The sequence below is a fragment of the Ochlerotatus camptorhynchus genome, unplaced genomic scaffold (genome assembly GCF_037179485.1).
Source record: "Ochlerotatus camptorhynchus isolate MF236.1 unplaced genomic scaffold, CSIRO-AGI_Acam_v1.1 ptg000577l, whole genome shotgun sequence".
Classification (NCBI taxonomy): Eukaryota; Metazoa; Arthropoda; class Insecta; order Diptera; family Culicidae; genus Ochlerotatus; species Ochlerotatus camptorhynchus.
The window spans coordinates 1,187,710-1,208,111 of record NW_027041058.1 but is presented as its reverse complement, the minus strand read 5'-3'; the positions used below and the strand labels follow the sequence as shown (position 1 = coordinate 1,208,111).

General features: G+C 39.3%; 2 protein-coding genes across 2 annotated transcripts in view; one reads left to right on the top strand and one right to left on the bottom strand.

Moving 5' to 3' along the window:
• The window catches only part of Xxylt (Xyloside xylosyltransferase), a 302,336-nt gene that overhangs the window by 150,408 nt on the left and 131,526 nt on the right, over nucleotides 1-20,402 (top strand). The gene's annotated exons all lie outside the window — the stretch shown is intronic.
• Nucleotides 663-20,402, bottom strand: part of Usp15-31 (Ubiquitin specific protease 15/31) — a 32,657-nt gene continuing 12,917 nt past the window's right edge. The window contains exons 2-6 of the mRNA XM_065236833.1: nucleotides 19,680-19,865; nucleotides 19,479-19,613; nucleotides 19,268-19,402; nucleotides 1,838-4,165; nucleotides 663-1,732 (exon numbers count right to left, since the gene is read on the bottom strand). Coding sequence (XP_065092905.1) covers nucleotides 1,682-1,732; nucleotides 1,838-4,165; nucleotides 19,268-19,402; nucleotides 19,479-19,613; nucleotides 19,680-19,865 — 2,835 coding nt within the window. The 3' untranslated portion in view covers nucleotides 663-1,681. The remainder of the gene's footprint in view (nucleotides 1,733-1,837; nucleotides 4,166-19,267; nucleotides 19,403-19,478; nucleotides 19,614-19,679; nucleotides 19,866-20,402) is intronic.

Sequence of the window (20,402 nt, the reverse complement as noted above, 5' to 3'; positions counted from 1 at the left end):
TCAAAATATGTACATAAAGGTCAAGTTCAAGTCAGAAGAATCGATGCTGTGTGCATTGACGTTTAACTTGGAAGATTTAATTTTCCATCATGTGAATGGAAAAGCAATGGAGGTACGTATGTTACATACGGGGGATTACGTTCAAAATGTGCGAATGTATGATCCCTTCTCGCTTAAATTCCTCAATCGGAAGGGGAATATATGTTATGACGGGAATAAACATAAATGCTTCTTATGCAAGACGGAGGTGCACCGGCAGAATTCCTGTCCCAAGCGCAAGACCTGGTTAAGCTTGAAAAGCAATCTGTCGAAAAACAAAGGCTAGGAAAAAGAGCAATAATGGCAGCTCGGATAGCAGGACGTGGAAGTGATAGAAGCAAGCGAAAACGAATCATCTTTTTTGCGGTTTACGGATCAGGCGAGATAAGGAGCGCTAGAGGCAGGAGTACTGACTACCATTCTCATTCCTCAACCTTTACGCTGGTATCACGTTGAGTCGAAAATGCGATTTTACAAATCTTCGCCATATCATTCTGCTTTGTGATTTCAGGAAAGATTTAACCTCCAATTAGAATACTAGAGCCATGTTTTCTGACATTCGGTGTGTTCACTCAGACCGAACATCCCGGACATTTCGAAGAAAGTACCACCACAACCAACCATCTACTCTAATAATTTATAATTTTACTCCTCTTTTTACAATCAAATAACTAACATTAAATTGTACTTGTTTCTGTATGCTTAATGTTTTTTTTTCTTCCGGTTTCTGCTATCTGCAACACACTATATCCATTTCCCGCTTCTGCCCCGAATATCTACGCATAAATCTCGTAATTCTGATGGTTTTTGTTTGTTTTATCACTCACTAAAATCTAATTCTGTCCCTTTTCCATACAGCCTAGACTAGGGCCGGGCTGGCTTTGCTACCATCCCCCCGAGGAGATTAGGGAACCCCTCTCTCCCCGCTTTGCTGACACTTTCCGCCTAACTTCTAGGACCAAGGTAATCGGTGTGAAAAAAATTTCGAGAAAAAAAAAGTTATATACTCGTAGTAAATTTACATAAACACTTGTTCCATATTTTTTTCTAGATAATTGCTCTCTATCTGTATCTCATCCGAAATGTGGGTACCGAATGTTTGATTTAGTCTAAAGTTTCTGTTTCATCTTAATTTGGAAAGTCTTGAAGAATGTTACTAACGCGAAATAGGATTGTATATGTATAGTAAATTTTTTTTCAGCTGGTTAAAGAGGAATGGGACGCTATACAGTAAAGTTTTTCGTTTTTTTTGCATCTTTGCCATGTAAGAATGTACTCTAGCTCAAATAAATACTCACCTGGACGCGTGCGCGCACCTATACAATAAACGGGTTACGGTCACATTGCGACGCCCCTTTCGTTTCTCCTGCTTCAATAAATAATAAATGAATGACTTTTCCCTACTACTAGGCTCACAGGCAAACAAAATAATAACATAAAAACGATTTAAAACTTTCAACATGTTCATATAAATAGAGCCCTTCCGGTTGCTGCTCTTTCTCGTGTACGGTTTCTCTGCTAGGACTTTGACGTTTTAATTTTTTGGTGGATGGGAGGTTGGTGGTAGATTTTTGAAATCTCATTCGACTCGCTGCTTAATGTTGTAGGTATGTATGTGTGAGAATGTCTGCTTCAAACTTCGTTAGTTCTTCGGTGAGACCGTTATCAGCTTATGCGGCGTGACGGGCGATATCTGTAATGGGAAAGAATGTAATCACACACAATCACTTGTGACCCGATTGACTTTTGTCTCGCAACGAACAGTAGTGATAAGCAATCTAAGCTACCACAAACTTACCCACAGCGCCCGACTGTTGCTCAGCATATCGTCCGAATCGTCCTCGTCGTTCATCATTACCCGATCCAATCCGGCCGCGTGCGACTGCTGGTCGATGAACAACAAGGTGTCCTTGCTGCACGTGTTTGCCCCCCGAATCATCGACACCGCGTCCGGATCGTAGCCGGACTTGTAGGCCGTAAACGACGACGGTCGATGGTGGTGGCTCCAGAGGATCTCCGGGAAATGCGAGTGCGCTGTTGGCAACGAGAATCGACTGCTCGAATCGGGCGACTTGGTATCGCTCGTGTCGTCCGATTGGTCCGAGGTCGTTGGATCTGTGGATTTTCGCAGTTCCGGCGACGAAGGCTCATCGGTTAGGGTTTTGATGGAACCCTCTTTCGAAGAATCTTCGTCAGGGGTCTCCACTTCGGGAAGTGGTTTGGCAATTTCTTCGGTGATAGAGGGAGACTTTTCCGGTGGTGTCTCGATAGATTCTTCGTTGATATTCTGCGTTTCCACTTCTGCTTGAACGACAGTTGTTTGTACCGTCTCATCAGAGTCAATGTTCGGCTCTTTCGGGACCTTGATTTCGCTCGCTTCACTTTCACTCTCGGAATGTATGGTGGTGGTTTCCTCGATTTCGGCCTTTTTCGGGACAACCGGAACGTCCGCTATAGCGGTAATAGACTTTGTAGTAATAGTATTAGTAGTGGCGGCAACGCCAGCAGGAGGAGCTGATTTCGGCGGATTTACTTTTGGCTTGGATTCATGGGTCACTCCCAACGGGGCCGCTGCTATCCTAGACACCCAGTGATCATTACCGGAGCTAGAACTCGTTCCGGAACATTCCGATCCATCGATTTTGCGTCTTTGGTAGAATAGTATGTAAGCCTCATTGTTGACGATCTCCTCTTGGATGCGATCACTCGGAACCTGTGCCACACGTTGGTCATCAAACTTGTACCACTGGTGATCGTAAGGATTCTTACAGGCAGCTGTGTAGTGTCCAGTTTCCAGAGTGTCCCCCTGGTGGTAGCAAACTGCGTACAAATCGTACCGATTATCCATCTGCAAGTGATGTTGATTGTAATGGTTTGAGGAATGTTTCGTATATCGATTGGTGGTTCTCCGCCAGGGACTCCAATTGTCATCGGTTCCGGTGGTGGAGGAGGCTTCCGCACTGGGATCCCTTGCTAAGTGGGGTGACATATCGAAACCATTCAGAGGAAACTTGACCAATGTGGTCAATTTGGCCGCCTGAGGTCCACGCAATTGCTGCTGTCGGAACCGTTTGAAATGGATCACCATAATGTCCGGAAGCGACCATAGTCCCAATGTTTTCACCACCGGAAGGTACTTCTGACAGTGGGGACACCGCCAAGCGTCCTCCGCACTCAGCGTTTCCGCTTTGGTGTAATGCTCCAGGCACTGCTCCAAAGTTAATGCCGAACTGGCCGGGATTTTCTCCTTCATCTGGCCAACACTTTCGTGCTCTACAAAAGGATCTGTCATATCGCTAAAGAACCGTTCCGGATTAGTCCACTCAATCAGCAGCTTCACGTGTGCCGGACCAGCATCCGTTGGTAGAACCGATAGAGCCAAATCAATCATCTCCGTAAACAGCGGATGTTCGACGTTGGACTCCAAATAGGCATCTGCATCGCACGAGGGATCCTGCAACCGCATCTTGAACATCTCCTGCAACGGCGTACTAAACGCAAATACTTCCGATTTTAAAATACTCGCCATCTCTTTCAACAGCAACTTCTGCATCTCCACATACGAAATATCCCTATTGACCACTATACAGAACGGTGTCCCAAACCGGCGAACCTCTCCGCTCCCGACGTCCCTCCGGGCATTACTAATACACAGCACTATTTGAGTCATTCCTTCCGCCACCGGAGGGCTTTCGATGCAGTACACCGACCCGTCGTCTCCGATCGACGACACCAAATGCGAATCACAGTACACCCTATTGAAGCCCCCCTCGGACACCTCGGCCAGTATCATCCGGTCGACGGCAATACCGGTGTCCGCGTGCAGCTGCTCCCTCAGCACCATCACCGGTGACCCGTGCGGAACGCCCAGACCCAGCTGAACCTGTTTCGGTTGCTGCGAGGCGTAAATCACTCGCACAAACACCGGCAGCAGCGTCAACTGCGGCAGCTGAACCGAGATGCAGTGGAACGGATCGAAGGTATTGCTCTGCTTATGGCACCGGGGACACGTCAGCGAGGAGCGGAACTGGGCCTGAAAGACGGCCTGCACGAACGAGTTGTTGCAGCGGATGTGGTTGGCCAGCGTTTCGGCGGCGATTGCTTCGTCCGAGCGGCCGTAGTTGTTCTGCAATTGGGAAAAAAAACGTTAACATTGGTGGTGCACAGGCATGGAAAATCATTTACATTCATTTAGTCCGCATCGTGCTCTCTTGCCGTGCGGATCTATTTGCTTTTTGCTTAAGGAAGTGTTACTACTACCTAAAGCTACAACAAATTTAAACAGCACTTTTCAGTGCTCAACCTGTAAAAATTTTCTACCTTGTTCAACTCCTCTTATTCCTTTTCGATCCTTGTTTGGACCCTACCCGAGGTAATCCTTCTTGGATATCGATTTGGAAAATTCCTCTTCGATCCTTCAGATTCTTATAGTAATCTGCTTGGAAGTCGATTTGGATAAAACATTTACTGCCGCAATGGCGCCTAAACGCAAAAGAAAGGGGCAAACTCTTGACCCCCCTTCTGAAGAAATTAATTTGAGTAATCAATTTGATTTGCTCACGGATGATGAGAATGATCCATCATCCAAGAAAAATTCTAGTAAACTTTCCCGGCTTAATGCCAAGAAGGAAAAGATTCCCCCTATTGTGATAACCACTACCGATTTCCATGCTCTTCGCATGGAACTTTTGAATTTCGTGAAAGTTAAGTTTTCACTACAAATTGGACGTCGGGGTGAATGCCGTGTATTGGCTGAAACCTTGGACGGATTTAAATGTCTTCTCAAGTATCTTACTGAGAAGAAGCACAAATTTTTTACTTACGACACCAAAACTGAACGTGTGTTCAAGGTTGTCATGAAAGGACTGCCCAGTGGTGAATCCCTGGATCAGATCAAAGATGAACTGGCAAAATTACTTGGAGTTGTGCCACTCCAAGTAATCAAAATGAAAATGAAATCCCGTCCTGGCGATTCGCGCAACGGGATTTCTAATGATTTTTATTTAGTTCACTTCAAGTCTAGTGAACTAAACAACCTTAAGGCCTTAGAAAAAGCTAGCCTTATGCTCCATGTCCGAGTGAAGTGGGAACACTTCAGGAAAACTGGAGGAAATTTCCAAAACCTCACCCAGTGCCGTAAGTGCCAGGGATGGGGTCACGGAACTAAAAATTGCTACATGCCAGCTAAATGCATGAATTGTGGTGATTCCTCTCACGCAAAGGACGACTGTCCTGTGAAGGAAGATCCTAAGAAATTTAAATGTTCAAATTGTGGTGAGAATCACAAATCCAATTTTTGGGAATGTAAGACTCGCAAAGCGATCCTACAATCTCGTTCTAACCGACAGGTAGGAAACGCTCCACGTTTCCGACCAGGTACAAATTCCTCTGCTGTTAACAACGGTCAGCGAGGAACAAATTCTACATTCGTACCCGTAGGTACAAATATCACCCCTGCTTCAAATGTTTCATCTGTACCTACTCCCCTCGCTGCTAACAATGTTCAGCGAGTTAATGGAGCTACCTATGCTGCTATTGCAGCGGGTAGAAATCAAAATACTAACCAACGTTCTAATGGAAATTTTGACAATTTTGACTTAGGAAGCATTACTGCCCCCAAAATGGAATTTTTACAGAATTCATTAATTGACATGATTTCTGATATGCTTAAATCTAACTCCATGTTTGATGCTATTCAAACTGGAGTAAAATTTGCAAATAATATTGTCATGACTTTAAAATTCAGTAATGGATTTTAAAGCATTAAATATTGTAAATTGGAATGCTCGATCTCTTAAAGATAATGAAGACGAGCTATTTAACTTTTTAAGAGTTCATAACGTGCATATTGCCGTTATAACTGAAACGTTCCTTAAACCTGCCCATAAGGTTAAGAAGGACGCAAATTACTTGATTTATAGAAATGATCGTCTTGATGGACCCTGTGGTGGCGTTGCCATCATTATTCATAGACGAATCAAACATAAAATTCTTTCTTCATTTGAAACCAAAGTTTTTGAAACTTTGGGGGTTTCTGTTGAAACAAAATTTGGACAACTTACGTTTATAGCTGCCTATTTGCCATTCCAATGCGTAGGCCAGCAAAAGAATTTTCTCAAGGGTGACCTCCAGAAACTTACCCGTCATAGGTCTAAATTCTTCATTATTGGTGATTTTAATGCAAAACACCGCTCATGGAATAATGCTCAAAGCAATTCCAATGGTAATATTCTGTTTGATGATTGTTCTGCAGGTTATTACACTATTCAATATCCAAACAGCCCAACATGCTTTTCTTCTGCAAGAAATCCCTCCACTATTGATTTGGTCTTAACTGATTCATGTCAACTTTGTAGCCAATTGGTTACCCATGCTGACTTCGGTTCTGATCACCTTCCAGTAACTTTTGAAATATCCCAAGAAATAATTTGTAATCCCAACAGCTCTACTTTCAATTACCATAGAGCTGATTGGGAGCAGTATCGAACATTTATGGAATATAACTTCGATCCAAACATTCCTTTGCAAACCAAAGATGAAATTAATTATGCTCTTGAATCTCTGACTACTTCTATAGTTGAAGCAAGAGCTGCCTCAGTACCAAAATGCGAGGTTAAATTCGATTCAATTATAATAGACGATGATCTTCAGCTCTTGATCCGTCTTAAAAATGTCCGTAGGAGACAATATCAAAGAACACGCGATCCTGCCATGAAAGTTATCTGGCGGGATTTGCAAAAACAAATTAAAAAGCGATTCTCTGCCCTGAGGAACAAAACTTTTGAAAATAATATTTCTAAATTAGAACCGAGTTCCAAACCCTTTTGGAAACTCACAAAAATTTTGAAAAAACCTCAAAAGCCTATTCCAGCGCTTAAAGAAGGTGGTAAAATTTTGATCACAAATTTGGAAAAAGCTCAGAAACTTGCTAAGCAATTCGAGAGTTCCCATAATTTCAGTTTGGGTCTTACTAGTCCTATTGAGAATCAGGTTGCTCGGGATTTTCTGAATATTTTCTCTCGGGAAAATATTTTTGATGATTCCTGGGGGACTGATTTGGACGAAGTAAGGTCTATAACTAAAAAATTTCAAAATATGAAAGCTCCAGGTGATGATGGAATTTTCTATATCCTCATCAAAAAACTCCCAGAGAGTACCTTGTCTTTCTTGGTAAAATTATTTAACAGATGTTTCCATTTGGCATACTTTCCTGATAAATGGAAAAATGCAAAAGTTGTTCCAATTTTGAAGCCGGATAAAAATCCAGCTGAAGCTTCTAGCTACCGTCCAATAAGTTTGCTTTCTTCAATAAGTAAACTTTTTGAAAAGATAATTTTGAATAGAATGATGCTTCACATCAATACGAAATCAATTTTTGCAGATGAGCAGTTTGGATTTCGCCATGGGCATTCAACTACTCATCAACTCTTAAGAGTTAACAATTTAATTCGTTCAAACAAATCTGAAGGCCACTCAACTGGAGTTGCTCTTCTAGACATAGAAAAAGCATTCGACAGTGTTTGGCATGAAGGTTTGATTGCTAAATTGAAAAAGTTTAATTTTCCACTTTATATTATGAAATTAGTTCAAAATTATTTAACTGACAGAACTCTTCAAGTAAATTATCAAAATTCCAAATCTAATCGACTACCTGTTAGGGCAGGAGTTCCTCAGGGTAGCATTCTTGGGCCTATATTGTATAACATTTTCACTTCGGACCTCCCTGATTTGCCTCAGGGTTGCCACAAATCTTTGTTCGCTGATGACACAGGCATTTCCGCTAAAGGAAGAAGTCTTCGTGTTATTTGCAGCAGACTGCAGAAAAGTTTAGATATTTTCTCTTCTTATTTACAAAAATGGAAGATTTCTCCCAACGCTTCCAAAACTCAACTTATAATATTTCCACATAAGCCTAGAGCTTCGTTTTTGAAACCTAGTAGTAGTCACATAGTCAATATGAACGGAGTTCCAATTTCCTGGTCAAACCAAGTGAAATATCTTGGATTAATACTTGACCAAAAATTAACTTTTAAAGATCACATTGAGGGCATTCAAGCCAAATGTAACAAATATATTAAATGTTTGTATCCTCTTATAAACAGGAAATCCAAACTTTGCCTGACGAATAAACTTCTAATATTTAAACAAGTTTTTAGACCGGCCATGCTTTACGCTGTACCAATATGGTCTAGTTGCTGCACTACCAGGAAAAAAGCACTTCAAAGGATTCAGAACAAAATTCTGAAAATGATTTTGAAGTTGCCTCCCTGGTACAGTACAACCGAAGTGCATAGAATTTCGAATGTTGAGACTTTAGCACAAATGTCCAACAAAATAATTAATAATTTCAGGCAAAAATCGTTGCAATCCTCAATTGCAACGATTAATTCCCTTTATACTTAGATAAGATTTAGTTTTAGTGTTTAGTTTTATGATATCAATTGTTATACTGACATGCAGGTTAAAAAACCTGTTTAAAATACTGAATTGCCAAGACATGAACAATGTAAAAACACTTAGATATATATCATAACAATTAAGGCTGGTAAGTTACTGCAGTAACTGGAGCACCTAGGTTAAAATGAAATGTAATTTATTTTGAATTTGAAACAAATAAAGAGTTAAAAAAAAAAAAAAAAAAAAAAAAAAAAAAAAAAAAAAATTTACATTCATTTCGTGCATTCATTTACATTCATTTGCCTCTAACTTTTTTAATCAATAGCATTCCGCAAAATGATGTATATAGATTTTGTAGGTATTGTTATCAACTACAACTTTTGTTAACAAGTCCAATCCGTATCTCTGATGTATGACGAACCAGAGCGAACAGAAGCCACTACCGTTTTTCAGTGAATGTATTTAACATTCACTGAAAAACAGTAACAAGTTCTGCCCGCTCTAGTTCGTGATGCATAAGATATACAGATTTGAGTTATGAACAACAATTGTAGCTAATAACATAAACTACAAAAGCTCTATACATCATTTTGCGGGATGCTGTTGATGAAAAAAGTTAGAGGCAAATGAATGTAAATGAATGTATGATATGAATGTAAATGATTTTCCATGCCTGGTGGTGCATTATAAATTCATACTGTTAAAACCTGTTTGGATCTACTAATGTTTGAGAACCTTAGAAGTCTATCTGAGGAGACTTCGGATTAAGATTATATTTTTTGAAGATTATATAAGAAATTTTTTAAGAGGTTATGCTAGATTTTTACAATATTGAATATTTCAAAATTTTAGTCTTTGGAAAAATGTAAAATTTCAAATACGGCGTAATTTTCAAGATATCTGATTTATAAAAAATCTGTACTCTTGGATTTGGATAACATTTTAACACTTTGAAGTATTGTCTGAAGAATGTTGATGAGAATGTCAAATTGGGTTTGAGGAGAATTTTAAAGGATTCTGCGGAGAATTCAAACGACATTTGACTAGAAGTTCCAGGTAATTTGGAGAAGTATTTCAAGAAATTTGTACGAAGAATTTAAAGCGAAGTCCAGAGTTCCTAGGTAGTTTTTCAGAGAAATCCAAAGCAAATGAGAAAGAATTTAAGCATTCGAAGGAGAATTCTAAGTGACTAAAACCGAAGACTACAAATCAAGAAGACTGGCACCTCTGCCAAAAATCAGGAGACAGTAACGACAACGCCTCTTCTGAGCAAAAGTGGAACCTGTGTATCACATATATAGGTAGAAATAAATAGCTGTCAATTATTGGTTTTGTTATGATTGTCGTAAAAAGTGAAACGATTCTTTCTTTGCTTTATGCTGACGAGTAAAATTTAAGCTGAAATTGAACAGATGCGTTAGTAAAGTATTGAAAATTAAAACTATGGCAATGATGCCATGCACAATGATGGTGGGACCTTCCACTTTTTCTAAGCCCTTTAGTGATGCATTTATGGGCATTCGTATGGTGCATTAGTAAAATGCATGCCCGTTCCGCACGGCTTTGGCACCTGGCCACAGCGGGGGGAGTTAAGTTGTGACGCTCGGCAACTTGGCACAGTACTCGCTGACTAATGTCACTGACCAATCCGATGCTGTTGTTATCATTCTATGGAACAACAGGCTACAACATAGGAAAACGTAGTCTATTCCTATGCACATTTCTTTCCCTTCGGATAATATCCAAGTAAAAAATTATCCGGATAATTTTAACTTGGATATTATCCATTATTTTCCTATCCGGTTACTATCCGAAGCACTCCGAACAGTTTATGTTTAGAATAGGGATGTTTGATATCAAATAATATGTATATGTATGTAATATTATGTATTTTGAAATCCAAGATGGCAGCTTCCGGTTTCTTGAAAAGTAAGAAATACTATCAAATACCCATCAATATTGGGTATTTTTGGAATTGGGGTGATGTCTTTAGGCCGGAAATTGACATCTGACGCCACTTTGGAATCCAATATGGCAGCGATTGGGTCCAGAAAAACTGACAAATACCTTACCCGGGTATTTTTGGAACGGAACGACGTGTAGATGCCGAAATTTGATGTCCAACGCCCTTTTCATATCCAACGGGGACGACGGGTAGATGCCGAAAATTGATGTCATACGCCTATTTGAAATTCAGGATGGCGACCATTTTACACTTTTTCTAAAAAAGGTGGCCACCATCTTGCATTCCAAAATGGCGTCAAACATCGATTTTCGGCCTTCACGCGTCGTCCCCGTTCCGATAATACCCATATTGTAGGATATTTCACAGGTTTTTATAAACCAATGGCCACCATCCTGGACTTCAATCGGACATCGATTTTCAGCCTCTACACGTCGTCTCTTATCCGAAAATATCCATATTGTAGGGTGTTTGAATCTTGTTGAAACCAGACGTCAGGCATTGATTTTCGGTATCGACACGTCGTCCCCGTTCCGGAAATTCCTATATTTTAGGGTATTTACCACTTTTTTCTGAACCCAATGGCCGTACATTTTTGGGTACATATTTGATATCAAACATCCATATTCTAAACATAAGCTAATCGGAGTACTCCGGATACTATCCGGATAGAAAAATAATGGATATTATCCCTATCCACTTTTTTTTCTATACGGATAATTTTACAACTTTTCTATCCGGATAATTTTACTCGAATATTATCCATTTTAAAATTATCCGGATAGGATACGGATAATATCCAATGATAGATTGGATAATGGATAATGCATAGGGATAAGTTTGATGCCTGAGCAGCTCAGTGCTGCACGACCTGATCAAAGTCTCCCCTGCGATCAAAAACACCCCGTTTTACGGTAACTTTTTCTAGCAACCGTTGAAAAAGCAGATTCCTTCAGGTGATATTATTCAATGAAATATACTTTTTTCTTCAGTTTCTTCGTGGGAAGGTCACAAAAACTGTGCGCTAGAACAGGAGGCTACTATAGGAAAAATGAATGTCACGATTATCATCAACGATAGGTAAACGAATGTCAACAATACTGATTGATAGAAAAATTGCTGAAGAAGAGTGTAAACAGCACGACTGATTGAGTGGAGCGGTGAGTGACCAACTTTCATTGTCAACAAAAGCAACTAGGTACGTTGCTTGAGTGAGCGTCCGATTCGAGAGTGATAAAATAAAAAAATGGGTGGCTATGATCAGTTATTTAGTGACTTCTACGGTGACAGTTTTCAAGACTGTCGTTAGTTTCCACCGGTTGGTACTACTAAACGGTTAATGAACGTCAACTTCGAAATCATCAGTGCCAATTATTAAACAACTAGTTGGTTCGTGGACGCCGTGGCGCCCGTTGTAGCTTGTTTTGTTAGCGAATAATCGTTCCATAAACTTGCTGAAATGCTCCATAAACTACGTTGCCTTCAGATTAATTGTCCTATTCATGTTTTTATGAAATAGAGGAGCATAGTGATGATCAAACCAATAGAATTTTATTTTGAAAGCTTTTGTTAGAAGCATCTAGAGGAAGCTTGCCCGTCGCTACGCTCCTCTAACTAAAAAAAACATGGGCAGGACAATAAATCTGAGGGCTACGGGGTAATTGAGCGTTTCTCATTTATGGAGCAATTATTCGCTTTAAACGCTGCAAAAACCTTTTTCGAAAGGCATTGCATCGATGTTAAGAGAAATCTAATTAATTAAAGATGGAAAAAAAAAACTCCTACTGAACCGTCGAACGGCAAACTTGCAATCATTACTCAACAATTTGGTGAGAAATTTCAAATGCTTTGGAAAGTTATAATTTGTATTTTTCATCAGCACCAGAACTTTTGAAATTCGTTAATAAATATATGTGTTATGACTTTTCATAAGTTCGGCATCTTTTCACAAAACCTGCTCATCTTTACATTTTTCATCCACGAAGCATTTTTTTCTGTCACGCAACATTTTGAGACCTAAAATTCTAAGGCCATAAATCACGGTTTAAAGATTTTAATTTAAAAAAAAAACCGAAAGACACGAAAAAAAAGCGTTTCTATGGCCAAAAATTGCGATTGGGTCTGCCAGAGTGTTGTGGTCCATACAAAATTTTAGACTTCCAATACAAAATTTGTTTCGAAGGGGGGGGGGACGGGATAAAAAATAACCAATTTAAGCGTTACGTAATTTGCGAATGAAACCTATGGTACTTCGTTAGCGTTAGCGTTAGCGTTGTTATGATATACTTCGTAGATTGGATACTAGCGACACTCACGTCTCTTCTGAAATTCTCAGTTAGACTACTTTCAGGAATAATGCTGAGGAGTAAACATTGGTTCCAATCTAATCAAGAGTAACAGAAGCATGACTGTCGCTATTCCCGGCCACGCCCATCTTTACCATAACTAGGGATAGGGAAGGAAATGTTGATGTAGTACTTACTTAACACCGACTTAGCGACACCCTCATAAGTGCTACGGAGTTGGAGGGTTGGGTAGGGTATTCGGTTAGGATTCACCTCAAGTTGGCGATGCAACCAAAAGTATGTATTGTTTATTTGTTGTTTATTTAATCTCTCGATAGCCGGCTATCGAAAGAACATATTAATTTTGTTTAGTGATAATGAATTTTAAGAGTCATGATGGAGAGCTTGGGATTAAACCCATGATTTTCTGCTCAGTAAACAAAAACGATCCCTCCAGGGTCATCGAGCATCTCAGAACCATAACGCTTCGCGACAATACAGGACTACGTTTTCGCTTGATATGCAAATAGTTTCCGAGGTTAATGTTCAATATCAAATATACAAATGATGGTGGCGATTTATTGTGCTGTGGACGAATGAAACCTGTGGTACTTCGCATCAAAAACAAAAAAAAACGTTCCTACGGCCAGGAAAAAGAATTTTTATGATTTTTACTCCAAAGTAGGCTTTAAACGTTCCTACACTGATTTGATCTGTCGCATGATGGGTTTTAATTCAATTCATATTCTGATCACTTCCCCGTCGGACCCGGATCATGTCCGGGTATGGCCAGTGTGATCCTGGACACTTAATAAGGCTACCATTGAGCTACGGCCAGAAAAACGCGTTTTAAATATTTTGACTGTCAAAAAAAAAAAAAATAAAAAAATTAAAAAATTAAAAAAAATATAAAAAATAAAAAAAAAATTAAAAATAAAACAAATATTAAAATAAAAAAAAAATAAATGAAACAAAAAATTTTAACATAAAAAAAAATATTAAAAATAAAAAAAAATATTAAAAACTTAAAAATATTAATAATAAAAAAAATATTAAAAATGAAAAAAAAATATTTCAAAAATAAAAACTATTTTATGGCCTGTTATCTGTGACCTTTGGCCTAACTTCTGCGTCTGTTTCAATTGTCTGGGTGTATTACGGAAGGACGCTGGGCTTTTATATGTATTAATGTAAATTAATGAATTTCCCTAGAATTCAGTGCTCTCATTCATTTAATGTCTATCACCAGTTTGCTTAATCATTACTACAAAATCAAGTAACATTTACTTGCTAACTCCCGAGAAGAATCTAGAACTTTTTTCGAAACCTCTGAAAATTTATGATAGGTCTATGACAATTTCGAATTTAAAAAAATCAAAATATTAGTGATTCAGTCACCAGTTAACGTTTCCATCTGTTCGCAACTGTTCTTGTCAGACTTTACACATGGGTTTTAAATTAATCTTTCTAACGCAAATTTGTTACCAAATTAAGTTGTGATTTGATGTGAGTTTTTAAAGTAATTTTTTTTACTCTCAATATTGGTCGTAAAAAAGTGACTTTAGTGACTAAATTTTAAAGAATAGTGATTTTAGTGATTTTTTTATCAATAAAGTGCCTGTTTGGTGACTCACCAAGTCACCAAAAAGTGGCCTGCTACCATCCCTTTTGTATAAGTACCAGCATATTTTGAAGAAGTTTCGAAGGAGAGTTCAAAGTGAATTCCAAGAAAATGTCAAGAAATTCTCTGAACCTTGCTAGTGCTTGGAAACACTGCGTAAACTTTTCCTAATGCATTAGGAAGCTTGATGGAATTTTGAGAAGAATTTCAAATGAATTCTCAGGAAAGTTCCCTTGCAATTCTGGAGTAAATTCCAAGGATAACACTTTCTAAATTCAAAAGGGCAAACCAAGAGATTTCTGAAGCATATTTCAAATGAATGTCAAAGATAATTATGAAGAGAAATTAAAGTGAATTCTCACGAGCAGTGTTGGGAAAATATCAAAAGATAAAATCTCACCAATGAGCATAATCTCATTTGATTATTTTAAGCAAAAATCAACCAGCAAATAACAAGCGGTTGATATTAAAAGCTGTGATAGGGTAGCTCTGATATCATGCTAACAAAACTCACCAGCCACAATTCTCACCAAACTGTGGTGAGTTTGAGCTTCAGGATTTTTGCTGTGCATCCGAACACGAAGCGAAACTTCCATCACTGCTGGCAGCAGTAACTTCGTGTCTGCCATCCTATGAAGAGTAAAGAGAGGTAGCAAACTATGTTTTCTCTTTCTAAGAAAACGATGTGTAACGGAATCATTATTGTGTTGAGCCAATTCGTGGCTACAATTTTACATGGGACCTCTTGAGACCGAAAAAAAAATCATTTGAGTGAGGATTATTCCATCACTGCTAACGAGAGTTGAGAGTTGTTTTGCCCCGTAACGTGGGTAGATCACCTTTTCGTGATACGTTACGAGATGTAATAGTACGTTCAGACTGCAGAGTTATAACATGTTATAGCACTATCTTGATGATGGTTTCTGTGTTGCAATTATTTGACAACCGTTATAACATATTATAACGGCTCAGTCTGGCCAGCGCTTAAGATCTACCACCGATTCCTAGTCCTGACTACTTCAAACTAGGGGAATAGGATTTTTCAGTAATCCAAGGAACACATCTAAGTCCTTTACTTTTTTATGCCTTGTTGATAGCGACAAGACTCGGCTTTGTCCACCGAGGATGATCTTGAAACAAGGAAAAAAATAGTTAGTTAGTCTTCATCTATGTGATTCCTTATCTTCTATTCGTTGTTCCCTAGTTTGAAGTGATTAAGACTAGGGTTCTGATGGATGGTCATTATCGGCGTCATTCCTTAATTTTGTTGCTAAGGAATCCAATTTTGACTGACAAAGGGCCGCGCCTTTGGAGGGTGTTTCAACACTAAATGGGAATATTTTTGGCTACATGACATTAACGTAAATGTTACGTGAAAAGTAGTATGGACGAAAGCTACCTATGTTTTCACGTAGATCGGACGTGCATATTTTTTGGAGTGTAGGGTCCAGGTGTGGGAGCTGCCTTCCTGGCGCGTCGGTAGCATTGGTGCTCAGCACGGAAAACAAGATCGACGGAAAACAAACCAAAGAAAAAAAAAAAAATCAGAAATTTTGCAACTGTGGGACGAAACTATTGAGTGTAGCATTTTGATGTCTTCTAGAATGTTTCTTCATTTTTTGAGCATTTAATAGTTCTAGTTATAGTTTTCATAACTTTAATTATTCTTTGTCCTCTTTACTTTCGAAAAACGATTGCCACGCAAATTGCGTATATCGTGAGATATTAATCCATATGTTGTATTGAACTATACAACATTTTTTATTTGTATGGTACGAACGGTTCGAACGAAGGATTGACAAAAAAAAAATTGTACTTTGCGTAGCCACCATTTCACACGTAACGACGAATAATATTAATGCCTAAGATAGACGCATAATTCCAGTTGGAACGTAACAATAACATTCTGAACAACTTTTTCAAACACAGCAAGCTTCAATGTAACAGAGTAGTCAAGTGAAAGCAATCAATCAGAAGTCAAATGGTACATAAGCGCTGACAGATAAAGAGAATTCTGATCTGAGCTGGCCAGTATACAATGGGTCTTGTCCATCTGAATAACTTTACTAAAAATAGCAACCTCTTATCTAGTCGAAACATTGAAAACTAAACTAACTCGGAGAGTTAGTCACTTCTACATAGAGCTGGAATTAGGGCGTAACAGTTTTTGTAAACAATGACTTCTATCGATGGTTTCTAGGATTTTAAGGCACGCCCATGCAAACCAACAAAACCATCGGATAGGGGAAGTCTTCCCCTATCCGATGAGGATGTTGGTTTGCATGGGCGAGCCTTGATATTCTAGAAATCATCGAGAGAAGTAATTGTTTACCAAAGCTGTTACACCCTAATTCCAGCTCCATCTAGACTTTTACTGATGCGTATGATAAAAATTCTAAAAGCGTAGGTCACTCAACGCATGTGTAACCTTTTAGAAACGTCTCCATACGAATCAGTAAAAGTGATTCACTCTCTGAATAAGATTCGTTTTCGGTGAATGTAGACTGCTTAAGCAAGCCTTTTGAATCAATTTGAGTGAGTGAGGCCAATCATGCGATAGGTCGTGCTATCAAGTTAAAACGTGGAATTTGTTGCAAACTGCAAACTGCGCTTGACCATCCCTTATGCATCTGAATCATTTTTTTTTCTAGCCGAGATGACAAGTTACACTGAAAACTAATCTTATTCAGAGAGTGAGTCACTCATTCGTATGGAGAAATTTCTAAAAGCGTAGGTTACTCATGCGCTGAATAACCTACGCTTTTAGAAATGTAGAGTAAAAGTTACTCACTCTCTTAGTTAGTTGCGTTTGTCACAACGCAACAAACACCTCTTTTTAGCACTCGGCAGTCAAACGATAACTGCAGTCAAATTTCCTACGTTTCCTTTACTTAAGCATTTAGATTCGCGTTATAAGCTGCACTTTTTTCCTGTGTTTTGCTGTTATAGGCCAATGAATAGAAAAAAAGTAAAGAAAATTAAATATATCGAGTGGTACCGGCTCGTCTCTCTGTGCTCTCGATAGTCATAGCGAGCAAACACTTAATTGGTTGTTGACAGCTAAAAATGTTGATCAATGTTCAATAGTTGACCATTCAAGACCAACAATTGAAAAGGCCTCAACTCCATTTTGTAAACAAACCTTGTAAGGCCATTTTTTTGAGAACCGAAGTACGCCAACGCAAACTAACAAAATGAACAGGTAGGGGAAATTCTTCTCTAACCGATTGTGATTTTGGTTTGCAAATGTGTAGGTTTTGGTTCGCGAGAAAATGGCCTTACAAGGTTTGTTTACAAAATGGAGTTGAGGCCTTTTCAAATGTTGGTCTTGCATTGATAAACAACTATCATCTTTATACCAAACAAATTTTACATTCAATCTGAATAAAATGGTGTAATTAAAATTGAATTTCATTCACAAATGAAATGGTCAAAATTTTATTCGAGTTTCGATAAGGTGGTAATTAGAGTGATGCAAAATTTGAAATTTTCGCTCCACAATACTTAAACGATTCCAAACCGGGTCCTGACTAACCTCTCAAAATTTGAACCCATTTGGTGAGAAACTGAGATGGCACAAACCATTTGAAGTTTGTATGGGAATTACTATGGTAAAACCAAGATTTTTGTTCATGTCTATCTACTAATTCACCATATCGGTCTGCTTCAAAAGCTTTCAATAACTTTCCCAGCTACAACTTTGCTGAAGACCACTTTTTGATCAAATGCAAGGATCGAAAGTTATCAATGGTTCAATGCGCTGATGTCTTATGATCATGCTCAATCAACTGCTCAGCAGGCAACATTGGTGTTTCTGGGGCGTTGAATAGGACACAAAAATCATGGCTACTATGTCACACTGCAAAATACAGTGTTGCCTACAGAGCAGCTGCTTGATCTTGTCATAAGCTTACCAATCTCTTAAATAATTAATAACTTTTTCCTGTCTCGTTTTACATAGAAACGATCTTCAGCAAAGTTGTAGCTGAGAAAACTTTCTATAAGAATGGCTATCGAACTGTTTCGCAGCTCAATATGGAAAAAGACTAGAAGGCAATGAACAAAAAGTTGAGATTTCCCATAGTAATTTACATGTAAACTTCAAATGCCTAAGTCTGTTTCTAACCAAATGAGTTGTAACTTTGGGAGGCTAATCAGGACCCGATTTTAAACCATTTAAGCACTGTGGAGCGAAAAAGTCAAATTTTGCATCAGTCTAGTGGCCATCTTGCTTTGTTCCCTATAGCATTTTCCTTGGTCAAAGGAACAGTCGGGAATATTGACTATTCCAGCTAAATACTTTCGGAGTAGTGATAGGATCGGTTTTCAATATTCGTGGGTTGCGACTTTATGGGATTTGTTAAAGTAGGGCGCAATCATCGAAGGTTTGAAAATCGTTGCCTTGAAGTATATATGAACAAATTTCTAGAGGAATTACAAGTCCCTCTGAAGTTTTAACAAATTCTGGATGAGCTATTCTGAGAATAACCTGATAAATCTTATTGTTATCATCGAGCATTTTCTGAATTTATGCAGACATTCCAGAGCAAATATATTCCTGCGCTGGGCATTTCTTTTAAGCAGATAGGTATCCACAACAGGATGCTTCGTTTCACTCGCAAACATACCGTTCCCATACTGAAACATACCACGCAGTACGCGGTGGCCGCAGCGAGGTCAATTAATAACTGACCGTCGACCATGAGCCGAGGGAGTCAATTGAGCTGTTGTGACTGCCGGACTGTTGAATATTTAGCAAATAGTCGCTTGTCCCTGCGACTGAAACAAATCCAGCTCGATCCGGTTTCAAGCCAACGTCACCATCGCAGCCCCTAAGCTAGAAAAGTGTTTTGGTTAACATCTCTTCACTAACAAAAATTGGCAGCGTCATGCTTCGGTAGACTATTCGTATGTTCTCAAAAATTCGCTAACCAAGCAAAAAAATAAATATATTAAGCATACCTTGATCGTTTTGTATTTCCGCTTGGTAGCGGTGTTGAGATCCTCGTGCACCTTGTCCAGCAACCAGAAGAGAAATTCCTGCGCATCGTGCTGCGTCGAGCTCCGGAATTGACTACCGTATCGGTCTACCACGGCCTACAAGCGAGACGGTATCACAATATTCTTCCCGGTTCTTGGGTGAGTTTGAACTCGAAGATAGAAGAAACATTACCTTGAAACTGGAACTGTACTCGGGGGCATCCTTGCACGTCCAGAGGGATTTTAGCACCAGTGCCAACTGTTCCGTCAGCTCACCCTTGGTTCCGAACTTTTTCGCATTGATCTTGTTGCGTCGCTTTAGATCCGCCTGAAAGAGGGAAAACAAATGATTGGAATCGCGCTCGGAATCGCTTGCGAGTGAAGATAAACCGACCTTGTATTGATCCAAAACGAAATACTCAGCCAGGATGTCCGTGTGGCTGAGACACTGGAGGACGGCATTCATGAAGCAGGTGTTGCCGTGGTTCCGCAGGCCGATCACGCCCGGCACCGTATCCGGTGGCCATACGAACCCGTGCGCTGGCGGTGCCGGTGGGATACGATCCCCCTTTTGATTGCCCTGCGAACATTGGGGCAGAGGAGCAAAGAAGTCGTGTTAATTTGCGACTACCTACTTACGAAGGGATTGATTTTTGCGTTGGATTTTTTTGCGAGGAAAAAACACCCAGTGATCGATTTATTTTGCGATTGAGTAACTAAGATAAGTAGAGCTTTTAATCCGGTTGTTTCCATTTTTATGATCTTGGTCAGTTGATTTAATCGCTAATAAAAAGTGATGGGTATGGATATGAAAAGCGGGAGCGCATTCTCGGGGGGTCGCACGATGGAGTATGAAATTTGATTAATTTTAAAATTATTAAAATAGTAGAATGTTACGAAACTCGCTTTTCCTGAAATGCAGAGATCGTATCTTGAAGTCGTTCGTTTAGGATTAGTCTCAGGGAATCTCTAAATTTCTCAGCGAATTTAATCATTTTCTTACTAAGGATATTTTAAAGAAACGTGTTGCTAACGCTGCCAGTCCGAACTTTTCTACTCGGGTATCGCAGTCGTCGCGCCGTCAACCGTCAGGCCACCCCTGAGCGTAAGTAACCAC